Source organism: Hemibagrus wyckioides, linkage group LG21 (assembly GCF_019097595.1).
Source record: "Hemibagrus wyckioides isolate EC202008001 linkage group LG21, SWU_Hwy_1.0, whole genome shotgun sequence".
Taxonomy (NCBI): domain Eukaryota; kingdom Metazoa; phylum Chordata; class Actinopteri; order Siluriformes; family Bagridae; genus Hemibagrus; species Hemibagrus wyckioides.
The window spans coordinates 10,478,748-10,497,960 of record NC_080730.1 but is presented as its reverse complement, the minus strand read 5'-3'; the positions used below and the strand labels follow the sequence as shown (position 1 = coordinate 10,497,960).

The 19,213-nt window shown below is 39.1% G+C and overlaps 1 protein-coding gene across 2 annotated transcripts; it reads left to right on the top strand.

Moving 5' to 3' along the window:
- The first annotated feature begins 2,151 nt into the window (after window positions 1–2,151).
- On the top strand, window positions 2,152–19,143 carry mcrs1 (microspherule protein 1). 2 transcript variants are annotated; one of them, XM_058373941.1, is made up of 14 exons: window positions 2,152–2,279; window positions 4,047–4,218; window positions 5,047–5,185; window positions 5,745–5,909; window positions 7,707–7,816; window positions 7,968–8,076; window positions 10,241–10,379; window positions 10,485–10,560; window positions 10,789–10,817; window positions 10,930–11,022; window positions 11,184–11,266; window positions 11,465–11,552; window positions 11,680–11,807; window positions 15,067–19,143. In XM_058373941.1, exons 1-14 carry the CDS (start codon window positions 2,252–2,254, stop codon window positions 15,151–15,153), a joined length of 1,446 nt encoding a protein of 481 aa, XP_058229924.1. In that variant the 5' UTR covers window positions 2,152–2,251; the 3' UTR covers window positions 15,154–19,143. The 2 variants fall into 2 exon arrangements, with proteins under 2 accessions (XP_058229924.1, XP_058229925.1); XM_058373942.1 differs by lacking the exon at window positions 2,152–2,279 and adding an exon at window positions 3,474–3,616.
- Window positions 19,144–19,213: the final 70 nt, after the last annotated feature.

Below are 19,213 nucleotides of genomic sequence, written 5' to 3'. Positions count from 1 at the left end.
TATTTACAGATTTCCAATACATATGAACTTTCATGAAATGTGAAATGTGAAATATGAAATGTACAGGTTTGCAGAAATGAGCTGAATTGTTTCTAATATAAAACCCACTGGATGCTTGCGAGGTCGTAACCTTAAATCTTCTGTCATTTATGATATATTACTATATTTTATAATGAAATTTTCACTGGTAAAATAAACAAAATAATGTTTGGACACATTTTAAAGCTTATCTCGTAAACCGTGAGCGAGGAGCAACAACAATAAGCTTACATTTTGAGGATAGTCTTAATAATATGTAAAACGTTAATGCAGACCTACATCTCTTAAGGCATTACATGACAATATTATTTATACTGTCATATATTATAATATATTAAAATAATCAATAATTATTAAAAGCACGCTGATATTTTTTAATGGTCTTTGGTGAGAAGTGTTAAGAGCGCCCCCTTGTGGAGAATCTTCATATTGCTAAGAGTGAGTGAGGATGACTGAGGGGTGATTTATACAGCACGTGTGTGCTGAAGCAGATTGGTGAGAGAGTGAGAGAGTTACTGTAACAGTGAGTGTGGAAGAGTGAGTGATTGGCCTACTGAAAAAAGTACCAGATGTCCAGCTGGAACAGTTTACAGCTACAGAAATCAGCATCATAATAATTATTAAAAAGTTGTTTTTGTTGATCAATTTGACAAGTATTAAAGACGCAAGAAAAGAAATTATTCACTGGCAAAAATGGTCACCCAGATGAAATACCTCAGCTTGTGTCCTGTAAGCTTTTAAAATGATCAACTGGATTTAGTGTTTAAGGGAGTGAGTGAGTGAGTGTTTAAGGGAGTGAGTGAGTGAGTGTTTAAGGGAGTGAGTGAGTGAGTGTTTAAGGGAGTGAGTGAGTGAGTGAGTGTTTAAGGGAGTGAGTGAGTGAGTGAGTGAGTGTGTAAGGGCGTGAGTGAGTGAGTGTTTAAGGGAGTGAGTGAGTGAGTGTTTAAGGGAGTGAGTGAGTGAGTGAGTGTTTAAGGGAGTGAGTGAGTGAGTGAGTGAGTGAGTGAGTGAGTGTTTAAGGGAGTGAGTGAGTGAGTGAGTGAGTGAGTGAGTGAGTGTTTAAGGGAGTGAGTGAGTGAGTGTTTAAGGGAGTGAGTAAGGGAGTGAGTGAGTGAGTGAGTGAGTGAGTGTTTAAGGGAGTGAGTGAGTGTTTAAGGGAGTGAGTGAGTGAGTGAGTGAGTGAGTGAGTGAGTGAGTGAGTGTTTAAGGGAGTGAGTGAGTGAGTGTTTAAGGGAGTGAGTGAGTGAGTAAGGGAGTGAGTGAGTGAGTGAGTGTTTAAGGGAGTGAGTGAGTGAGTGAGTGTGTAAGGGCGTGAGTGAGTGAGTGAGTGAGTGTGTAAGGGCGTGAGTGAGTGAGTGAGTGTGTAAGGGCGTGAGTGAGTGAGTGAGTGAGTGAGTGTGTAAGGGCGTGAGTGAGTGAGTGAGTGAGTGAGTGTGTAAGGGCGTGAGTGAGTGAGTGAGTGAGTGAGTGAGTGAGTGTGTAAGGGCGTGAGTGAGTGAGTGTGTAAGGGCGTGAGTGAGTGAGTGAGTGAGTGAGTGAGTGAGTGAGTGAGTGTGTAAGGGCGTGAGTGAGTGAGTGAGTGAGTGAGTGAGTGAGTGAGTGAGTGAGTGTGTAAGGGCGTGAGTGAGTGAGTGAGTGAGTGAGTGAGTGAGTGTGTAAGGGCGTGAGTGAGTGAGTGTGTAAGGGCGTGAGTGAGTGAGTGAGTGAGTGAGTGTGTAAGGGCGTGAGTGAGTGAGTGAGTGAGTGAGTGTGTAAGGGCGTGAGTGAGTGAGTGAGTGAGTGTTTAAGGGAGTGAGTGAGTGAGTGAGTGAGTGTGTAAGGGCGTGAGTGAGTGAGTGAGTGAGTGAGTGAGTGAGTGTGTAAGGGCGTGAGTGAGTGAGTGAGTGTTTAAGGGAGTGAGTGAGTGAGTGAGTGAGTGTGTAAGGGCGTGAGTGAGTGAGTGAGTGAGTGAGTGTGTAAGTGAGTGAGTGTTTAAGGGAGTTCATGAGTGAATGAGTCAGTTAGTGAATGAGTAAGAGAGGGTGTGTGCGACAGTATGGTGTTGAGTAAGTGAATGAATGTGTGAGTGAGTGAATAAGAAAGGGTGTTTCGGGAGGGAGGGATGGTAAATTTACTCTGTTTTCGCACACAATACTTTATCCACTGGTTTCCAGCCCTTGTCCTGGAGCACTCATGTACCACACTGCTTAGTGTTTTCCCTGCTCTCACACACATGACTCAACATCCTGCCTTGCATTCAGGTGAGTGTGTTAAGGCTGATTTATACGTAAATATATAAATAAATTTATACTGATGAGATGTAAAATTTCTTAGGAGGGTTTAATCAAAGTCAGGTTGATTTTGTTTAATACAGTAATACAGTACTGTACACCATAACATGAGAAATAATAAAGTGTACACAAGAAACTTTCCACACAGAACTTCTACAGAAATTCTTGTCTTCTCTAAACCTTTATAGGGTTAGTGAATGTCGGTATCCTGGCAAGATGGCGATATAGCTTGCCTTCAGAGCATTACCATTAGCTTACAAAACAAACCATTACCTTACAGGCTTCTTTATAGATATCAAAGGAAAGTATGGCCTAAAGAGTGTTTGCAAAGAAAGACTCATGAGACAGCCGCCTTCTTTTTTGGATTCCTTATAGTTTATTGGACTGAAACAAATACAAATTTGTATAATTAAAAATAATAATTTTTATTTTGTTGTTAACTCAATTTCATTAACCACTTACCCTGATCAGGGTCATGGTGGACCTGGAATATTTTGCCTGAGACTGGCATACACCCTGGCTGAAAATAGTCCCTCACAGGTCTTACAGTCCCTCACTCATGTCTTAGCCAAAGCACATACTGGCATGTTTTAGGAGGTGGGAGAAAACCAGAGAATCCAGAGGAATCCCACATGGACAAATAGAGGACATGCACACATACTCCACACAGGCAGTAACTTGAGTATCAAACCTGGGAGACTGGAACTGAGGTTTCAAGTTTCCAGTCAAAATTTCCTTTTTAACTCATGGACAATTATTTCAAATTATTTATTTATTTGCGTTGTTAGCATCCTGACTCTTATTTTGTAAAACAAAAAAAAAGTTTACACACTTCCGATGAGCGGCGCCCAAACATTACCAAAATGTTGCTGCCTTCACACAGCTGTTAGCAACACCCTTTTTTAAAAATATATATAGATAGGTAGATAGATAGATAAACAAATATTAGGAAAGATCAAATTATATTTTAAGCATCTAGATTAAATTAATAATAATATTTATTCCATGTGAAATAAATTAAGTTGTTTTCGTTTTGCTAAGCTGCGCTTGGTTAGCCTTCGCTAGAGCGTTCCGCCTCGTTTTAAACAAAGGTTTAGCACCGCTAGCATGCTAACCGCTAACTAGCAACGTTTTCGTATTTTGACAAATATTACAAAATAAGTTATTGCAAAATAGATAATAAGTGGAATTATTCATTTTATATAATCTAAAATTAAAAGGCTTACGAATGCAGTTTTGGGTGTAAATTGAACGTTATACGATAACGTTATGCTACACTGATAGCAGAGACAGCGTCATGGAAAAAGGTAAGAGCTTGTGTTTGTTTGTTTATTTATTTATTATCAATAAATCTATTCTTAGATACTATCAAATTTTTAGAAATCTGGATAATGTAGGATCTCTGTACTAGAACTGTGAGAGTCTCATCTTCAGGGCTAGACTGCTGCAGCAGGTATTCCATCAGTTTATCAGGGCATATAGAGTAGATAGTTATGATAAATGTATTTCTGATATCAACACTTCTCGACGATTTCTGCTTCGTTCATAAATCATCATTTCATTGATAACAAGCTGGAGATCAGTATTAGTGCCTTTCTGTGCACAGAATGTGATCAGTAACAGGTTGTGTGTACTGTTTTCATGTTGCCTATGTGATGATTTTGTGTCTTCATTTCTCATCTAACGATAACTGACAAGATCCTTCGTGTGTGTGTGTGTGTGTGTGTGTGTTTTCAGACGTTAAGGCAGACGTGGTTCCTGCAGTGGTTGGAGGGGTAAATGTAGCAAATCTGGCAGCTCAGAGCAGGTCTGAGGATGAAGACCAAGCCATCGTGAAGGACATAAAGAGACCAGCGGCTCAGGCCTTCGGTGGAGGAGGTCTGGTTCCGAAAAGGAGAAGCTCTTCCAGGTGAAATCCGTCTTCATTTCACATGCGACGTCGGTTATTTACACGTTACTACTACGATGTTAGGTTGAGTGATTATGATAGTGAGTTTTTTTAAACACTATGTGGACACTGGGCCCCTTACACCTCTGTGTGGATCTTCCTCATACAGTTGCCACAAAGTCGGAAGTTCACAATTGTCTAGAATTGCTGTCACATTTTTATTTTCCTTCAGTGGATCTAACCAAAGTGCACTGTGATCTGTGGACAAATCAAGCTCTCTGAAGACATGAGCTGTGTCCTGAATGATGTACTACATGTCATGTATTCTATAGACTAGTGTATGAATTTTAGAAGGGTAGCATGATCTCAGATGGGACACTAAGACTAATGTTTTTGTTTTTAATTAACCTGAAATACAAGCTATTTTCTAGTCCATGGCAAATGAGGTCAAACACCACTAGTCTGAGCAGAATACGATCATTTAAAAAAAAAAAAAATTAACCATACAACACGCTAACATTTGTAAGATATCTAGTCTTCAGCTTTTCATCCAGCATCAGCTCCTGGTATATGCATATCTGACCATTGAGTGCATGAAGTGTATAACATTCCACACTTTTTTTTTTTGTTTGTGTGTGAGATTATTCTAACAAAAAAAGTGGAGATAAAATCTGGAATGGGATGTTCACAGGGTGTCTACAAACTTTTGGCCATATAGTGTATACTTTCATAATGTTTGCCCTTAATGGGCATTTCATAGATGGAACCATGCATCTAACTCTGTGTAACACTGGCTAATCATATTATAATCTTGTTTATTTACCACCCATATGTATATATTTTTTACAGGTCAATTAAGAGGAAGAAGTTTGATGATGAGCTGGTTGAGAGCAGTCTGGTTAAATCCTCAAGCAGGGTTAAAGGCCCCCCAGGTATCGAGCCGATCCGTTGCCCTGGGGCCGAGCCATCGTCCAGTGAAAAGAAGAAGGTATTGGATATGAGACTTACCACACAGATGTGTTTTATTTTGCCAGTTTTTTTTATCCTTTCATCTATTAATTGTGTTTATTGAAGGTTTTTCCTTATTTCTTTCAATTTCTATTCACGTTTGTTGTTCTAATTACAATTGGTGTGGGTGCAGGTTTTCATTCCAACCGAGCAGAAACCACACCTGAGTCTACTGAAAGCCAAGATCAGTTGATTAGCCAGTTGGAATCAGATGTAGCTTGTGCTTGGTTGGAATGAAAACCTGCACCCACACCGGCCCTTTCTGGATAAGATTGGACACCCCTGATTTATAGTGAAAGGGTGACAATGTTGTAGAATAGACAGTATTTTCATGCTGATAATGGAGTGTTAAACAGACTATAAACAGTGTACCGTATCCAATAATATTAAACTCATGCTTTGCACTTGTGGACTGCACTCTTGAACGTCATTAATCATTTCCGTGTGTGATCGATATCTTGCTGAAAATTTCCATCCAGCCTGCAGCCCTGTTTTAATCACTGTTAGACAAATCTCATTTGTTTGTGTGGGTTTATCAGGTCTCCAAGTCCAGCACGTCTTTAACTCCTCCGCTCACTATGGTGATCACACCATCCCCAATCACCAAACGAGTGAAGAAGAGCAAGCAGCCTCTGCAGATCACTAAAGACCTGGGACGCTGGAAACCCACAGATGACCTGCTGCTCATTAATGCAGTGCTGCAGGTAAGAAACACTTCATGTCAACATCCAGTTCAGAAGATATCATAGTCTGTCTTTGTAGGTTTGTTCAGAAGGCTATTTATTTATTTAGCTTTTTTTTTTTTTTTTTTTTTAAGTAGTTTTGTAAGTGTAGACCATTAAAAGCTACTGTTCAAATTAATGACGGCCAATGAGCTCACAGAATGCAGTATTAGTATTAATTAGTTTACATTCATAATAAATGAATAGCAGTGAATGAAGAAGGAAAACTGAAGTAACTGAGTTTCAGTTCAAATCATTGGGAGCTGGAACTTTGTTCTTTATCATTAGCCATCAGTCTAGTACTAGACGTCCTTAGTGGATATTTTTTTGGTATAAATACACTATATTGCCAAAAGTTTTGGGACACCCCTCAAAGTCATTGAATTAAGGTGTTGTTTTTAAGGGGTTGGGCTTGGCCTCTTAGTTCCAGTGAAAGGAACTCTCAATGCTTCAGTGAACCAAGACGTTTTAGACAGTTTCATGCTCCCAACTTAGTGGGAACAGTTTGGGGATGACCCCTTCCTGTTCCAACATGACTTCAGTTCAAAAAGCAAGGTCTATAAAGACATGGATGAGCGAGTTTGGTGTGGAGGAACTGGACTGACCTGCAGAACTAGTCCTGACCTCAACCTGATAGAACACCTTTGGGTTGAATTAGAGTGGAGACTGCAAGCCAGGCCTTCTCGTCCAACATCAGTGCCTGACCTCACAAATGCGCTTCTAGAGGAATTCCCATAAACACACTCCTAAACCTTGTGGAAAGCCTTCCTAGAAGAGCTGAAGCTGTTATAGCTGTAAATGGTGGGCAAACTCATGTACATGTAAAGGCAGACGTCCCAGTTTTGGCCTAGCTCACAGTCTCCGCTCTAATTCATCCCGAAGGTGTTCTTTCAGGTTGAGGTCAGTACTCTGTGTCGGCCAGTCAAGTTCCTCCGCCCCATACTCACTCATCCATGTCTTTATGGACCTTGCTATGTGCACGGGGCTGCAGTTGGGAGCATGAAATTGTCCAAAATGTCTTGGGATGCTGAAGCATTAAGAGTTCCTTTCACTGGAACTAAGGGGCCGAACCCAACCCCTGAAAAACAACACCTGATTTCCAAGATTTGGAGGAGTGTACCAAAACTTTTGCTAATATAGTATTAGCAGGAGCTTATAGTGCTAATGATTACACTCACACATTATGCATTATGGCTTTTTTTCTAAAGAAATTTACCAGTTAGCCTTCGTTGTTTGAGCATAGAGAAAATAAAGGAGGGCAGTGAAGAGGACACTGATTTAATCTCAGATGAGTGAGGTGGTTATCTAAAGAGCCCATCAAGCCACTTCTTCCTGTTGGACTTGATTAAAAATATAACCACATTCTGTCCTGTTATATTGATGTAGTCGGTTTGACTGTGACTTATAACCACTATCTCTCAAAATGCAGAACAAAATGTAAAAGTTTTGGTGGTTCAGTTTTTGTATGGTTCTTGTGTCTGAATGTGCAGGCAAAACAAAGTCCAAAATGAAGCAAAAACTAAACATAATTGTCCACATTTTAACATAACAGTAAGCTCAAATAAAAATGAATACCTTTGTGTGATCCTCATGTTATTAATGTTTGCTTGCTAGTTAAAAAGCTCTCTAATTAGCACTTTATTACATGTTTTTTTGTTTTGTATGTAGATAGAACTTGATAAATATGAAGAAGAAAGAATTAATCATTTTTAAATATTTAATTTTAGTCTTAATCTTTCAATGAAATTGTAATATACTGTATGTGTTTTTGCTCTTAAGACTACAGATCTCACCTCAGTTCATCTGGGAGTGAAGTTCAGCTGCCGGTTCACACTGAGGGAGATTCAGGAGCGCTGGTATGCTCTGCTCTATGACCCTGTCATATCCAAGTAAGTGCAGTGACATCATACAAAGTGGACTTATTTATTGGACGTGTTGCAGTTTATCTGGTGGTGCCTTCCTGTTGGAATGTGAACTGCTTTCAGTGTGCAACGTTTCTGTCCCTCTTCATGCTGAGTGTGTGTGTGATGTCATCTGTAGGTTGGCATGGCAGGCCATGAGGCAGCTCCACCCTGAGGCCATCGCTGCCATTCAGAGCAAAGCTCTGTTCAGCCAGGTCGAGGAGGCTCTGCTCGCCAAGATTAGCTCTGTGAGTCAGCAGTTTTTTCCCCCAGAACATGTTCACTTGGCGATAAAAACTGTTTATCAAATAGGGATACCACAATACTCAATATAATATTGAACCGTTCGGTACGACCTCCACGGTTCAATACGCATGTGAACCGCGGGTTTTTCTTTAAACCAATAATAACCATGTGTAAAAAAAAAAAAAAAATTGGTATTTTTTTTTTTTCATGCGCTCTATTACTTTCTGTACCTCCTGTGCGTGTTTGCCTGCACGGTATGTCTACATGCTGAGACAGACACGCCTCCCTGCGAGTAAATATCCAATCAGTGAGCGCTAAAGTTAGGGGCGGTGACCATGCTTGTGATGCTGGTGTCAGATTTCACTCTAACCCTGGAGAGCGGTGAAGTGAGACAGAAACACGAGGAAGCAGCGCCGTGATTCAGATCTGTGGTGTGGGGACATTTGTTGTTGACCATGATGCCGATGAAACAAAAACGGTAAACAAAAAATGACTGTGTTTAAGCAGTGTTACACACGAGTTAGATACGGACATGGAAATACTTCCAACATGACCACACATCTACAGCTCCATCACCCAGAGATAACACTGTGGAAGCGGGAGCCTTTTTTCCCGACCTCTACGAAAAAACGCGCAAAAGAATTGAAAACGCTTTGGTTAAAGCACAAAGTCTTGCTCTAATAACAGATAGCTGGAGCTCGGGGGTAACAGAGAGTTATCTCACAGTGACTGGTCATTACAGAGCGGATTGGGAATAAAGAGCGCTGTACTCCAAACCCGTCTCCTGTAATAAAGTCATACAAGCGCTAATTTTTATACCTCACTATTTTCAGTACACTTTCATTGTGTTAGTTGATTTTTGCATTTAAGTAAAATAAAGAGAATTGCAACTAAAACCAGTTTTTTTTCTTCTTAACATACTTACTGTTCCTGTCACCTAAACAAAGAATAATGTGAAAAAAACCTTTAATTTGCCAAGCCAACCGAACCAAACCGAAAACCGTGGGTAAAAAACGCGGTACGTATTGAACCATGGGTTAACTGTATTGTTGCATCCCTATTATCAAACATCAGAATAGAACTTAGACAACAAGCACATATGCAAGTATGCGCAGAAAAAACATATGATAATATTTACATCATATATATGAATATATGAAGTACTTTTCATGCTTGTAAATCTCTATTTATGAATGATAGTAAGCAGATAAACGCCGCTAATATAGGACTAAACTAAGTGTTTATACTGACTGCTGTTGTTTATTATTTCAAGCTAATAAAAAAAAAAGAATAACTCGTACCAGCAACTTCAGCTCATCCTCTGACACTGTCTGTAGGACTAGACAAATCATAACCTTGTTTACTAGCCCACCTGCCAGCTGAAATCTCTAAAGCTGGCACATGTTTTATTTCTGTAGAAACCTAATTAAATGGGAAAAATTGTTGGTAGGTAATGTACTGTAATTACATTTAAGGGGCTAGATAATTAAATGCATTAATAATGAGTAATAAAAACAAAGGAGTCTTATGAATTCCTGTGGATGGAGTTCAAGTGCATCACATCACCTGGAGGAGTATTAAACAAGTATAGCAAATGAAATTTTGTTTTTGCAACGTTAATAAGTAGGGTTTTTCTTTTTCTGGTTACAGTGCCAGTCTGCTAAACCTACTCAACCTAATCAAACATTACAATAATAGCCCAGAAATCCACTTCAGCAGTTTCTTTTTAAGAAATGTTGGGATTCTGAAGTTGTTCCTTAGCTTAAGATATGCACACTTGGAGGATGTTGCTTTTTATCGGTGAAAGCTAATAGGGGAGCAAGGTTTTGCTCTCTAAGAACAAATGGGAAACTGATGGCTCTTTACATATCAGCAGCCAAATTGTACCCAGGCTAATGATTAATAAAAAAACAAACAAACCTGATAACCCCATGCGTGGTGTGTTTCCCTCTTTGTCAGGGTGCCAGGGCTACTGTAATGACAAATGTATATGAGCAGTATGGTGTATTTTTAGTGTTACAATTTGTTTTTCAAGACTGAATTGCCCAACATGCCCTATTTTTTCATCGTGTTATTTTTATGATTTTCTTGTCATTTGAACACCGTTTCTGTGGATGTTTATGATTTGGTCAGTCATTTCTTGATTCCTGTGTGTTTCTTGAGCAGAACAGTCAGCCAAAACTGGAGGTCTTCCAGGACTTGCTGAATAAGCACCCTGACGTTTTCTACCCGTCACGCACCGCTAAGAGTTTACTGGTACACTGGCAGCTGCTCAAACAGTACTGCTTACTGGACGACCAAAGTGGTGAGCATGCAATAAAACCCTGCACTTAAAGACACTTTAAGTCTTTAACCCGTGACACTCAGACTGATTGCACTTTATTTGCACTTTCTTTCTTTTTTTTTCCAGTTCAGCCACTCCCCAAAGCAGATCAGGTTCTTAACTTCTCAGATGCTGAGCAAATGGTCGACGATTCCAAGCTGAAGTAATAACACACATCACCCTCAGTGCATACAAATCTTTCTGAGCTGTTCAACACAGTTAAATGTGGCCTTCAGCTAGAGCTTTCTGATTGTGTGGCTTGAGCAATAGTATTTCTACAATGTTAGGAATTAAAATAATTTAGATTATTTTTAACCTGAATACACTTTAAATAGTCCTTAAGGTCCTGTTTTTTTTACAATGTAATACTGACTGGATGTTTTCATATTAGGGACAGCAGAGATGAAGTACTGGAACATGGTGAGTTACTCCATTCTCCATCCTTTTATCCATCTCGCTCATATATTTTTGCCCGTTCTCTTTCTTTTATCAGAGATTCTTATTCATTTTTCAATCACTGTTCTTTGTATAGAGTTGATGGTTGCAGATCGGCACCAGAAGCGGGAGATCAGACAGCTGGAGCAGGAGCTCCCACGCTGGCAGGTGTTGGTGGACAGCATCACCGGTCAGTCACACACTCATACCAGGGTTATTCCACGTAATAGATAATCATGATATCTCAACTTGCCAGATTGTATTGTGACTTCATACAGGCTTTGGAAATCAGTACTGCATCTTTTTTTATCCTTGCACTGTGTATTAATTTCCTATCATCTGTATATGCAGGTATGAACTCACCAGATTTTGATAACCAGACATTGGCTGCATTGAGAGGACGCATGGTCCGATACCTTATGAGGTCCAGAGAGGTGAATTTTACGCTCTTCTCTCTCTCTCTCTTTTAATATATGCTTTTCTTCAAATTTTTTATTTTCATCTTCCCTTGGCATGACCTACTTTGCATGACATCCATGTACCCTATGGATTTAGCTTTTTCTGGATTTTTCACAATTGGGTTTAAACCTTTTTTCTTTTCTTTTTTTTGTACATTTTCTGCCTTCCCTTAGATAACCCTTGGGCGTGCCACCAAAGACAAACAGATAGATGTGGATCTGTCTTTAGAGGGACCAGCGTGGAAAATCTCCAGGCAGCAGGGTATTGATCTAATGCTTTGATGTAGATGTAATTTGTAGGTGTCATTTTTCTGGCCACTGAACATTATGGCCTTTTGAAAATCATTTGCTAATCTAAAATTTGTGATGGTGTTGTATTTGGACGATAGGGATCATCAAGCTCAAAAACAACGGCGATTTCTTCATTGTGAACGAGGGCCGTAGACCTATCTATATCGATGGCAGACCAGTCCTGACTGGTAACAAATGGAAGCTTAACAATAACTCTGTACTGGAGGTGAGTAGACATGAATGGTTTGTGTTTACTCTTGAGTCTTAGTGTGATAAAAATGCAAGGTTTTCTTTTTATCTAAGTATTTAGGCAGACATTTATGCAAATATGCCTCACTTAAGTTAGCTAGTTTTACTGATATATTAGCTAGTTTTATTGTTACAGCTGATGACTAGATAAATCATTCCTTACTAGCTCATTAGCAAGATGTCAGTCACAACAGATTAAAATGGCTGTAGTGATTGGTAACATGCATTAAAAAAAAAATCAGCATACAGTGGAAGTCGATTTGTGAGCCGTGAAATGAATGCATCCTGCCACTAGATTGCAGTGTTTCCATATCAGCGTTTAACTAAAACAATTTTCTAACAAGTGATGAAGTTTAAAAAAAAATAAATACTACAAATAACCCCAAATGCCTAAGAAAAGAAAAACTGATGCAGAGGGAAGACAATTTAATGAAAGATGGGAAAGTGAATACATGTTTGTGCTTCAAGGAGAAAAACGAGTGTGTCTGTGATGAAGGAATACAATCTGCGTCAGCATTTTGACACCAAACACAGGGCCAAGTATGCAAAATTTAGCCTCCAAGGAAAACATCAAATTGTCCAAGAACTAAAAAGGGAGACTGCAATCTCAGCAGGATATGTTTACAGCTAAAAAATGATGCAGCAGTGAAAGCTAGCTTTACTGTGGCTGAAGAAATCGCCTGATCTTAATGGAGAAAAGTGGGTTTTCTTTAATCTGATAAATTGCAGGGATTCATGTTATAATAATACAGAACAATGGGTGTGCACATAGTTTACATTTATCATGTACATTTATGTACAATATTTATACAATTGAATAAATATTAATAAAATTTAGAGACTGTTATCTAACAATATGTTAAGAAATAGTTACATTTACACAATCATAATAGTATACAGTAACAACTGGCCCTTGATAACAGCCATAAATGCTGATGTGGCCCGGGGCGAACATGAGTTTGACATCCCTGGTATAAAGCAAGAATTATAATTTCATTAGATATGCTATGATGTGTGTGTGTGTGTATGTGTATATACACTATATTGCCAAAAGTATTCGCTCACCCATCCAAATAATCAGAATCAGGTGTTCCAATCACTTCCATGGCCACAGGTGTATAAAATCAAGCACCTAGGCATGCAGACTGTTTTTACAAACATTTGTGAAAGAATGGGTCGCTCTCAGGAGCTCAGTGAATTCCACCGTGGAACTGTGATAGGATGCCACCTGTGCAACAAATCCAGTCGTGAAATTTCCTCGCTCCTAAATATTCCACAGTCAACTGTCAGCTGTATTATAAGAACGTGGAAGTGTTTGGGAACGACAGCAACTCAGCCACGAAGTGGTAGGCCACGTAAACTGACGGAGCGGGGTCAGCGGATGCTGAGGCGCATAGTTCGAAGAGGTCGCCAACTTTCTACAGAGTCAATCCAGAGACCTCCAAACTTCATGTGGCCTTCAGATTAGCTCAAGAACAGTGCGCAGAGAGCTTCATGGAATGGGTTTCCATGGCCGAGCAGCTGCATCCAAGCCATACATCACCAAGTGCAATGCAAAGCGTCGGATGCAGTGGTGTAAAGCACGCCACCACTGGACTCTAGAGCAGTGGAGACGCGTTCTCTGGAGTGACGAATCGCGCTTCTCCATCTGGCAATCTGATAGACAAGTCTGGGTTTGGCAGTTGCCAGGAGAACGGTACTTGTCTGACTGCATTGTGCCAAGTGTAAAGTTTGGTGGAGGGGGGATTATGGTGTGGGGTTGTTTTTCAGGAGCTGGGCTTGGCCTCTTAGTTCCAGTGAAAGGAACTCTGAATGCTTCAGCATACCAAGACATTTTGGACAATTCCATGCTCCCAACTTTGTGGGAACAGTTTGGAGCTGGCCCCTTCCTCTTCCAACATGACTGTGCACCAGTGCACAAAGCAAGGTCCATAAAGACATGGATGACAGAGTCTGGTGTGGATGAACTTGACTGGCCTGTACAGAGTCCTGACCTCAACCCGACAGAACACCTTTGGGATGAATTAGAGCGGAGACTGAGAGCCAGGCCTTCTCGTTCAACATCAGTGTGTGACCTCACAAATGCGCTTCTGGAAGAATGGTCAAAAATTACCATAAACACACTCCTAAACCTTGTGGACAGCCTTCCCAGAAGAGTTGAAGCTGTTATAGCTGCAAAGGGTGGACCGACGTCATATTGAACCATATCATATCGGATTAGGAATGGGATGTCATTTAAGTTCATATGCGAGTCAAGGCAGGTGAGCGAATACTTTTGGCAATATATATATATACACACACACAATGATATAAACATTATTTCAGTTATAAATACAGTTGTATAAACTCTTTAATAAAACTAATACATGAATATGTTGTTTATCCATTCTTCAGACTATCTTCTCTATTGTTTTGTATAAATATGTATATTATAGAAAGTATATATTATAAAGTGTAAACTGAAGGTATAGGCACAATATTGTTATTAAATGGCATTTATGGATTTTATTAAAACACTGGTGAACTGCACGCTTCTTAAGAAGGTTTATGAACAGTTACAGAGACCCTGTTAACATCCAACTAAACAATAGAATGGAATCTAAACAGCAAGATTTTCTATGGGATTAAGGTCTGGAGACTGGCTAGGCCACTACAGGACCTTAATGTGCTTCTTTTTGAACCACTCCTTTGTTGCCTTGGCCGTGTGTTTTGGGTCATTGTCAGGCTGGAATATCCATCCACGACCCATTTTCAGTGCCCTGGCTGAGGGAAGGAGGTTCTCACTCAAGATTTGACGGTACATGGCTCCGTCCATCGTCCCTTTGATGCGGTGCGGTTGTCCTGTCCCTTTAGCAGAGTTCACGAGCTGAGATTAAGAGCACTCTCCGAGAGTGCTCCAACTGTAATCTCAGCAGCTTACCTGTATAAAAGACACCTGGGAGCCAGAAATCTTTTTGATTGATATGGGATCAAATACTTATTTCACTCATTAAAATGCAAATCAATGTAGAACTTGTCTGAAATGCGTTTTTGTTGTTATTCTGCCTCTCACTGTTCAAATACACCAACCATTAAAATTACAGACTGATCATTTCTTTGTCAGTGGGCAAACGTACAAAATCAGCAGGGGATCAAATAATTTTTTCCCTCACTGTACATTGCTCCAGGCTGTTTAACTCTTTAACTACTCTAAACCTCTTCAAACATTGTGATACTGAGTGAATCTTTTTGTCCAGATTGCAGGGCTTCGCTTCGTGTTCCTCATTAACCAGGAGCTGATCTCTCTCATCAAAGCCGAGACAGCCAAGATGAACCAGCAGTGATTCTCAAATCTGCACCTGATCAGCCAGCTCAGGACTTGTGCACTGCGTGACTGAGCAGGAGTGTGGACTGCTGCCTCAACTAGATTGTCCTGCAGACAACTCCAGAAGGTTTATAAGGGCTCTTAATCGTTTGAGTAAGAACGCCCCTTTAGAGCCATTACAGAGGATTTGGACTAAAGGTTCAGTTAATAAGTTTCATAGTGTAGTACAGTAAAGCTGCACCAATATACAGTACAGCCAGTATCTGACATGTAGCCAATATGGACACATCAGTTTGGAAAACTAACAGAGCTCTTTATCAATGTTTGTTCGAGTTTGATGTTGGTGTATGTGTTGCTGTTTGACTTAGGCTTTAGGCCCAGATGTAATCTTTACACAGTGCTTTTCTTATTCCTTCAAGAAAGTTCAAAATACAGTCATTTGAAGATGAGAAGCAACGAGTAAGATTTTATTTGTTCAATTGCTTATTTAAAACTGATGTTAATAATTATTGTTCTTGGGGTTATAAGCCTTTGCAGGACTGATATCAGTGACCACTGTATTGTTTTGTTCAGTAAGTATTCTGACTGAGTTTCCAGACTGGACTTTCTATGGATGTTTTTATTAATCATAGCACTGGCATGATTAAAAAATATATTACAATGGTCAAATTAATGCAGGCCCATTTTTAACGGTGGAGTACATGAATATGTTATCCCGAGGGGAATTGCAGTGTTGCACTAGAATAAACGTTTCTAAATAAATAGAATAAAAATACAAAATCTACACACACACACCTCACTTTCTTTCTCCATCTCATTCATTCAAAGAAGGCAGATGTGGACCAGTAGCTCCAGGTAATGCTCATATCAACTATCAGAAAGAGGAAATTGTGTTCTCAGTAATTTTGCCGTGATTGTTGGTGCCAGACAGGCTGGTTTGAGTATTTCTATAAATGCTGATATGGGGTTTTCATGCTTGGGTTTATTCAGAATGGTTCTGTAAAGAAATAGTGAGTAGCAGATCTGTGGTTGGAAATGCCTGATGAGAGATCAACAGAAAATGGCTAGACTGGTTTGAGCTGCAGTAACTACCATGGCAGTGGATCACAAGAAAAAAAAAAAAACCCTGGTGAATCTTGATTTCTGCTGAGGCACCAAGAGGATAGTCTGAATTTCTTGCCAGTGACCTCCATGGATCCAATTGTCCTTGTATCAAACATCCAGGCTGGTGTAATGGTGTGGGAAATGTTTTCTTAGTATCAGTTATCCCTTGGATTGCTCTGCTGCTGAACATGTGCATCTTTGCATGGACACAATTTAAACACAATTAACTTTTAATAACTGCTTCCTGCGTGATAATGCACCACATGCATTATACCACAAAGCAAAATTTGTCTTAAACTGCTAATGAACTAATGAGCATGAGTTCAGTGTTCTTGCTGGCCTTTCCAGTCCAATAAAACACATGTAGGATGTGGTAGAAAATGAGATTAGCAGCATTAAAGTTCCCCTGAAAGCAGGAATCTCAAAGGAATGTTTGAATGTTTCTAAAGAACAGTTTAATAGGAACACCACATGGTCATTTTTGCAGTTTTCTAATCAGTGGTGGTTTGGCTTGGGGGTTTTTTATGTGCTAGTTGGGATAGTTCTGCAGTGTTTCAGAAACGCTAATCTGTCACACTGTGATAAGGAAAACTGCAATAACTTCACAAGTTGTTCTAGGGCACTGCACCAAGAACAACTTGTGAAGTTAATTCAGTTTTTTATTTTTTCAACATAGCGGATTAACTGAAAAAATAAGACTATTTTCAGTATAATTGCTCCTAACTGCCAAAACTGTTTAGATTATAAAGATTTATCCAGCCTACTCAGACTTGAGTATTGTACAGCCATAGTCACAGCTGTACAGCCCAGGTTACACATTAAAAAGACCTTAAACCTAAAGAAGTAGCTTTTCTTCCTACCGGGGTCGGTTCATTCCTCTAGCTGAGACCATAAAAACTAAACAGTGGCAGATTACTAACAGACACTGGGAGATAAGGATAGCTTTCAGTCCTACAATGATCCCATTCACACAACACACGGGTAAATGGTTGAAACCTTTCTTTAAGTTTCATTTCTATCTTGATTACAGTATCAGTGACACAGGGGCTTTTTGTCACCAAATACCCTGAAGGTGTTTGATTTTGATCTCATGTGACAACTCATGATGCCAGCTATAGTTTAACTGATACTTGCTGAAATTCAACCTTTTTCAGCATTTTGTTAAGAAGCTCTCAGGTCGTTGTCAACAGTGAAACTTAACCACAAAAATAAACTAAACCATACAATTTTTAAGCTGTGATTTTTGGGCTTGTTGCCTCTGCTATACCTCAATAATTTAGAAGTAAGTTTGTTAAAATAATGTTACGTTTATGTTTTGTGGCTCATGGTTCAATGGTTCTTGTGACGAGTGGATAGCACCATGAATACTGCTATTTCTGACATTATATATAATGTATTCACCATTCACATGAATACAAACTACATGCCAAACACCCTTATGTGGCATTAAGTATTAGGTGCTTGTTTCTAAAGTGGAGGAAAACAGAATCCTATATAAAATCTGAGACATGGCTTTATGTAAATTCTGGGATTTACATTTACAACCTTCCAGGTGTTATCAAACGTTTAATTGCTGATAGATAAGTTGTAAAGTAAATGTGAATACTTCTTTGTGGTTTCTCACAGTGTGAGGTTGGATTTGGAATACTGAAACGATCCATCAGTGTTGTTCACATGTCTTACATTAATATCATTTAGTATCATTGCTTCTCTTTTAATAAGGCAATAGGTAGTATTTATCAGTAACTGTGCATTTATCATTTAACTTTCCCACTTTATCATAAGCAAACAGTGACTTAGAGATAGCCATAGCATTTAGTGGTTCATAAATAAGCCTTATCTCAGATACAGGGGCAAAAAAGCCAATCGGGTCTTGCAAATGCACAGTTGCACTACATTTAGATGGTTTAATACTCTGCTCTTTTTATTGTACACTAGCTAATGCATTTCTGGCTTGTATAGAAAACTGAACACTCAGTACAGTGATATAACAAACGTCAGTCCAATCCCCCAGGATCTATTCTATATACATGGTGGTTATTATTCATGATTTGTATTAAATTAAGTAGGATTTAGCTTATGTGTATTGGATTTATTTAATTACTGTAAGCACAACAAATCTTATTTAAGAACTGCTAGAGACGACTGGCAGTGTTAACCTTGATTAACTAAAATTTAAAGGATAATAATGTATGAAATGTCCTTCCTGATGCAACCCTCTCAATTTTTCCCAGGCTTGGGACCAGCACTGTGAATTAACCTCTCAGTAGCTGAGTTGGTTGCCTGCCAGGTAAAAACATGGAACATTAATGCTTCACTAATATTAGACTTTAAATTATAATATTATCTTGGTCTAATTTAAGACTTATACACAAATAGACTTTGAAAAAATGAATATTTTTCATAATATTTTATTTGCAAAAATAAACTATGGAAACAACTATCCTCAAGTATGCCCTTAAAACATTTTATTCATCAAAATAAAGTGCCTCGTGTGACTGAGATATTTAGGAGAGACCTGGAGTGGAATTGAGCAAAGCATCAGAAGATTTCCAAGAAAAAGGTTTTGTTGAAAAGAGGTTATGACTGTGGGCAGTACAGTAGTCAGGGATGTTTATATTTAGTGTAACGTAGGTTACTTTAGAGCTACATCTGCAAAAACAGTTTTATCAGTGTCATAGTGAAGGTCACTAACAGTGATTTTCTGACAAGGTTACTATCTGAAATTAGACATATCCTCAGTAGCATGCATTTCACTCATAAAATGATCCACAATTTTCAGTTATCTCCATCTCAGCCATATTGAATTGGTGTGAACAGCCACCCAAAGAAGATGCACTAATCATAAAACTGTATGTATGTATGTATGTATTTATTTATTTATTTAATAAATAATTTATTTTCACTCCTTGTGTAATGTAACTTTGTATGCACTGTGTACTGTCAGTGAAATAAATATTTAATACTAATATTAA

Coding starts and splice junctions, on each gene's coding strand:
- mcrs1 (XM_058373941.1), top strand. CDS start 2,252: ATGACTCAACATCCTGCCTTGCATTCAG. Junction 11,267..11,464: donor ACCTTATGAGGTCCAGAGAG/GTGAATTTTACG, acceptor GCCTTCCCTTAG/ATAACCCTTGGGCGTGCCAC. Junction 11,553..11,679: donor GAAAATCTCCAGGCAGCAGG/GTATTGATCTAA, acceptor TTTGGACGATAG/GGATCATCAAGCTCAAAAAC.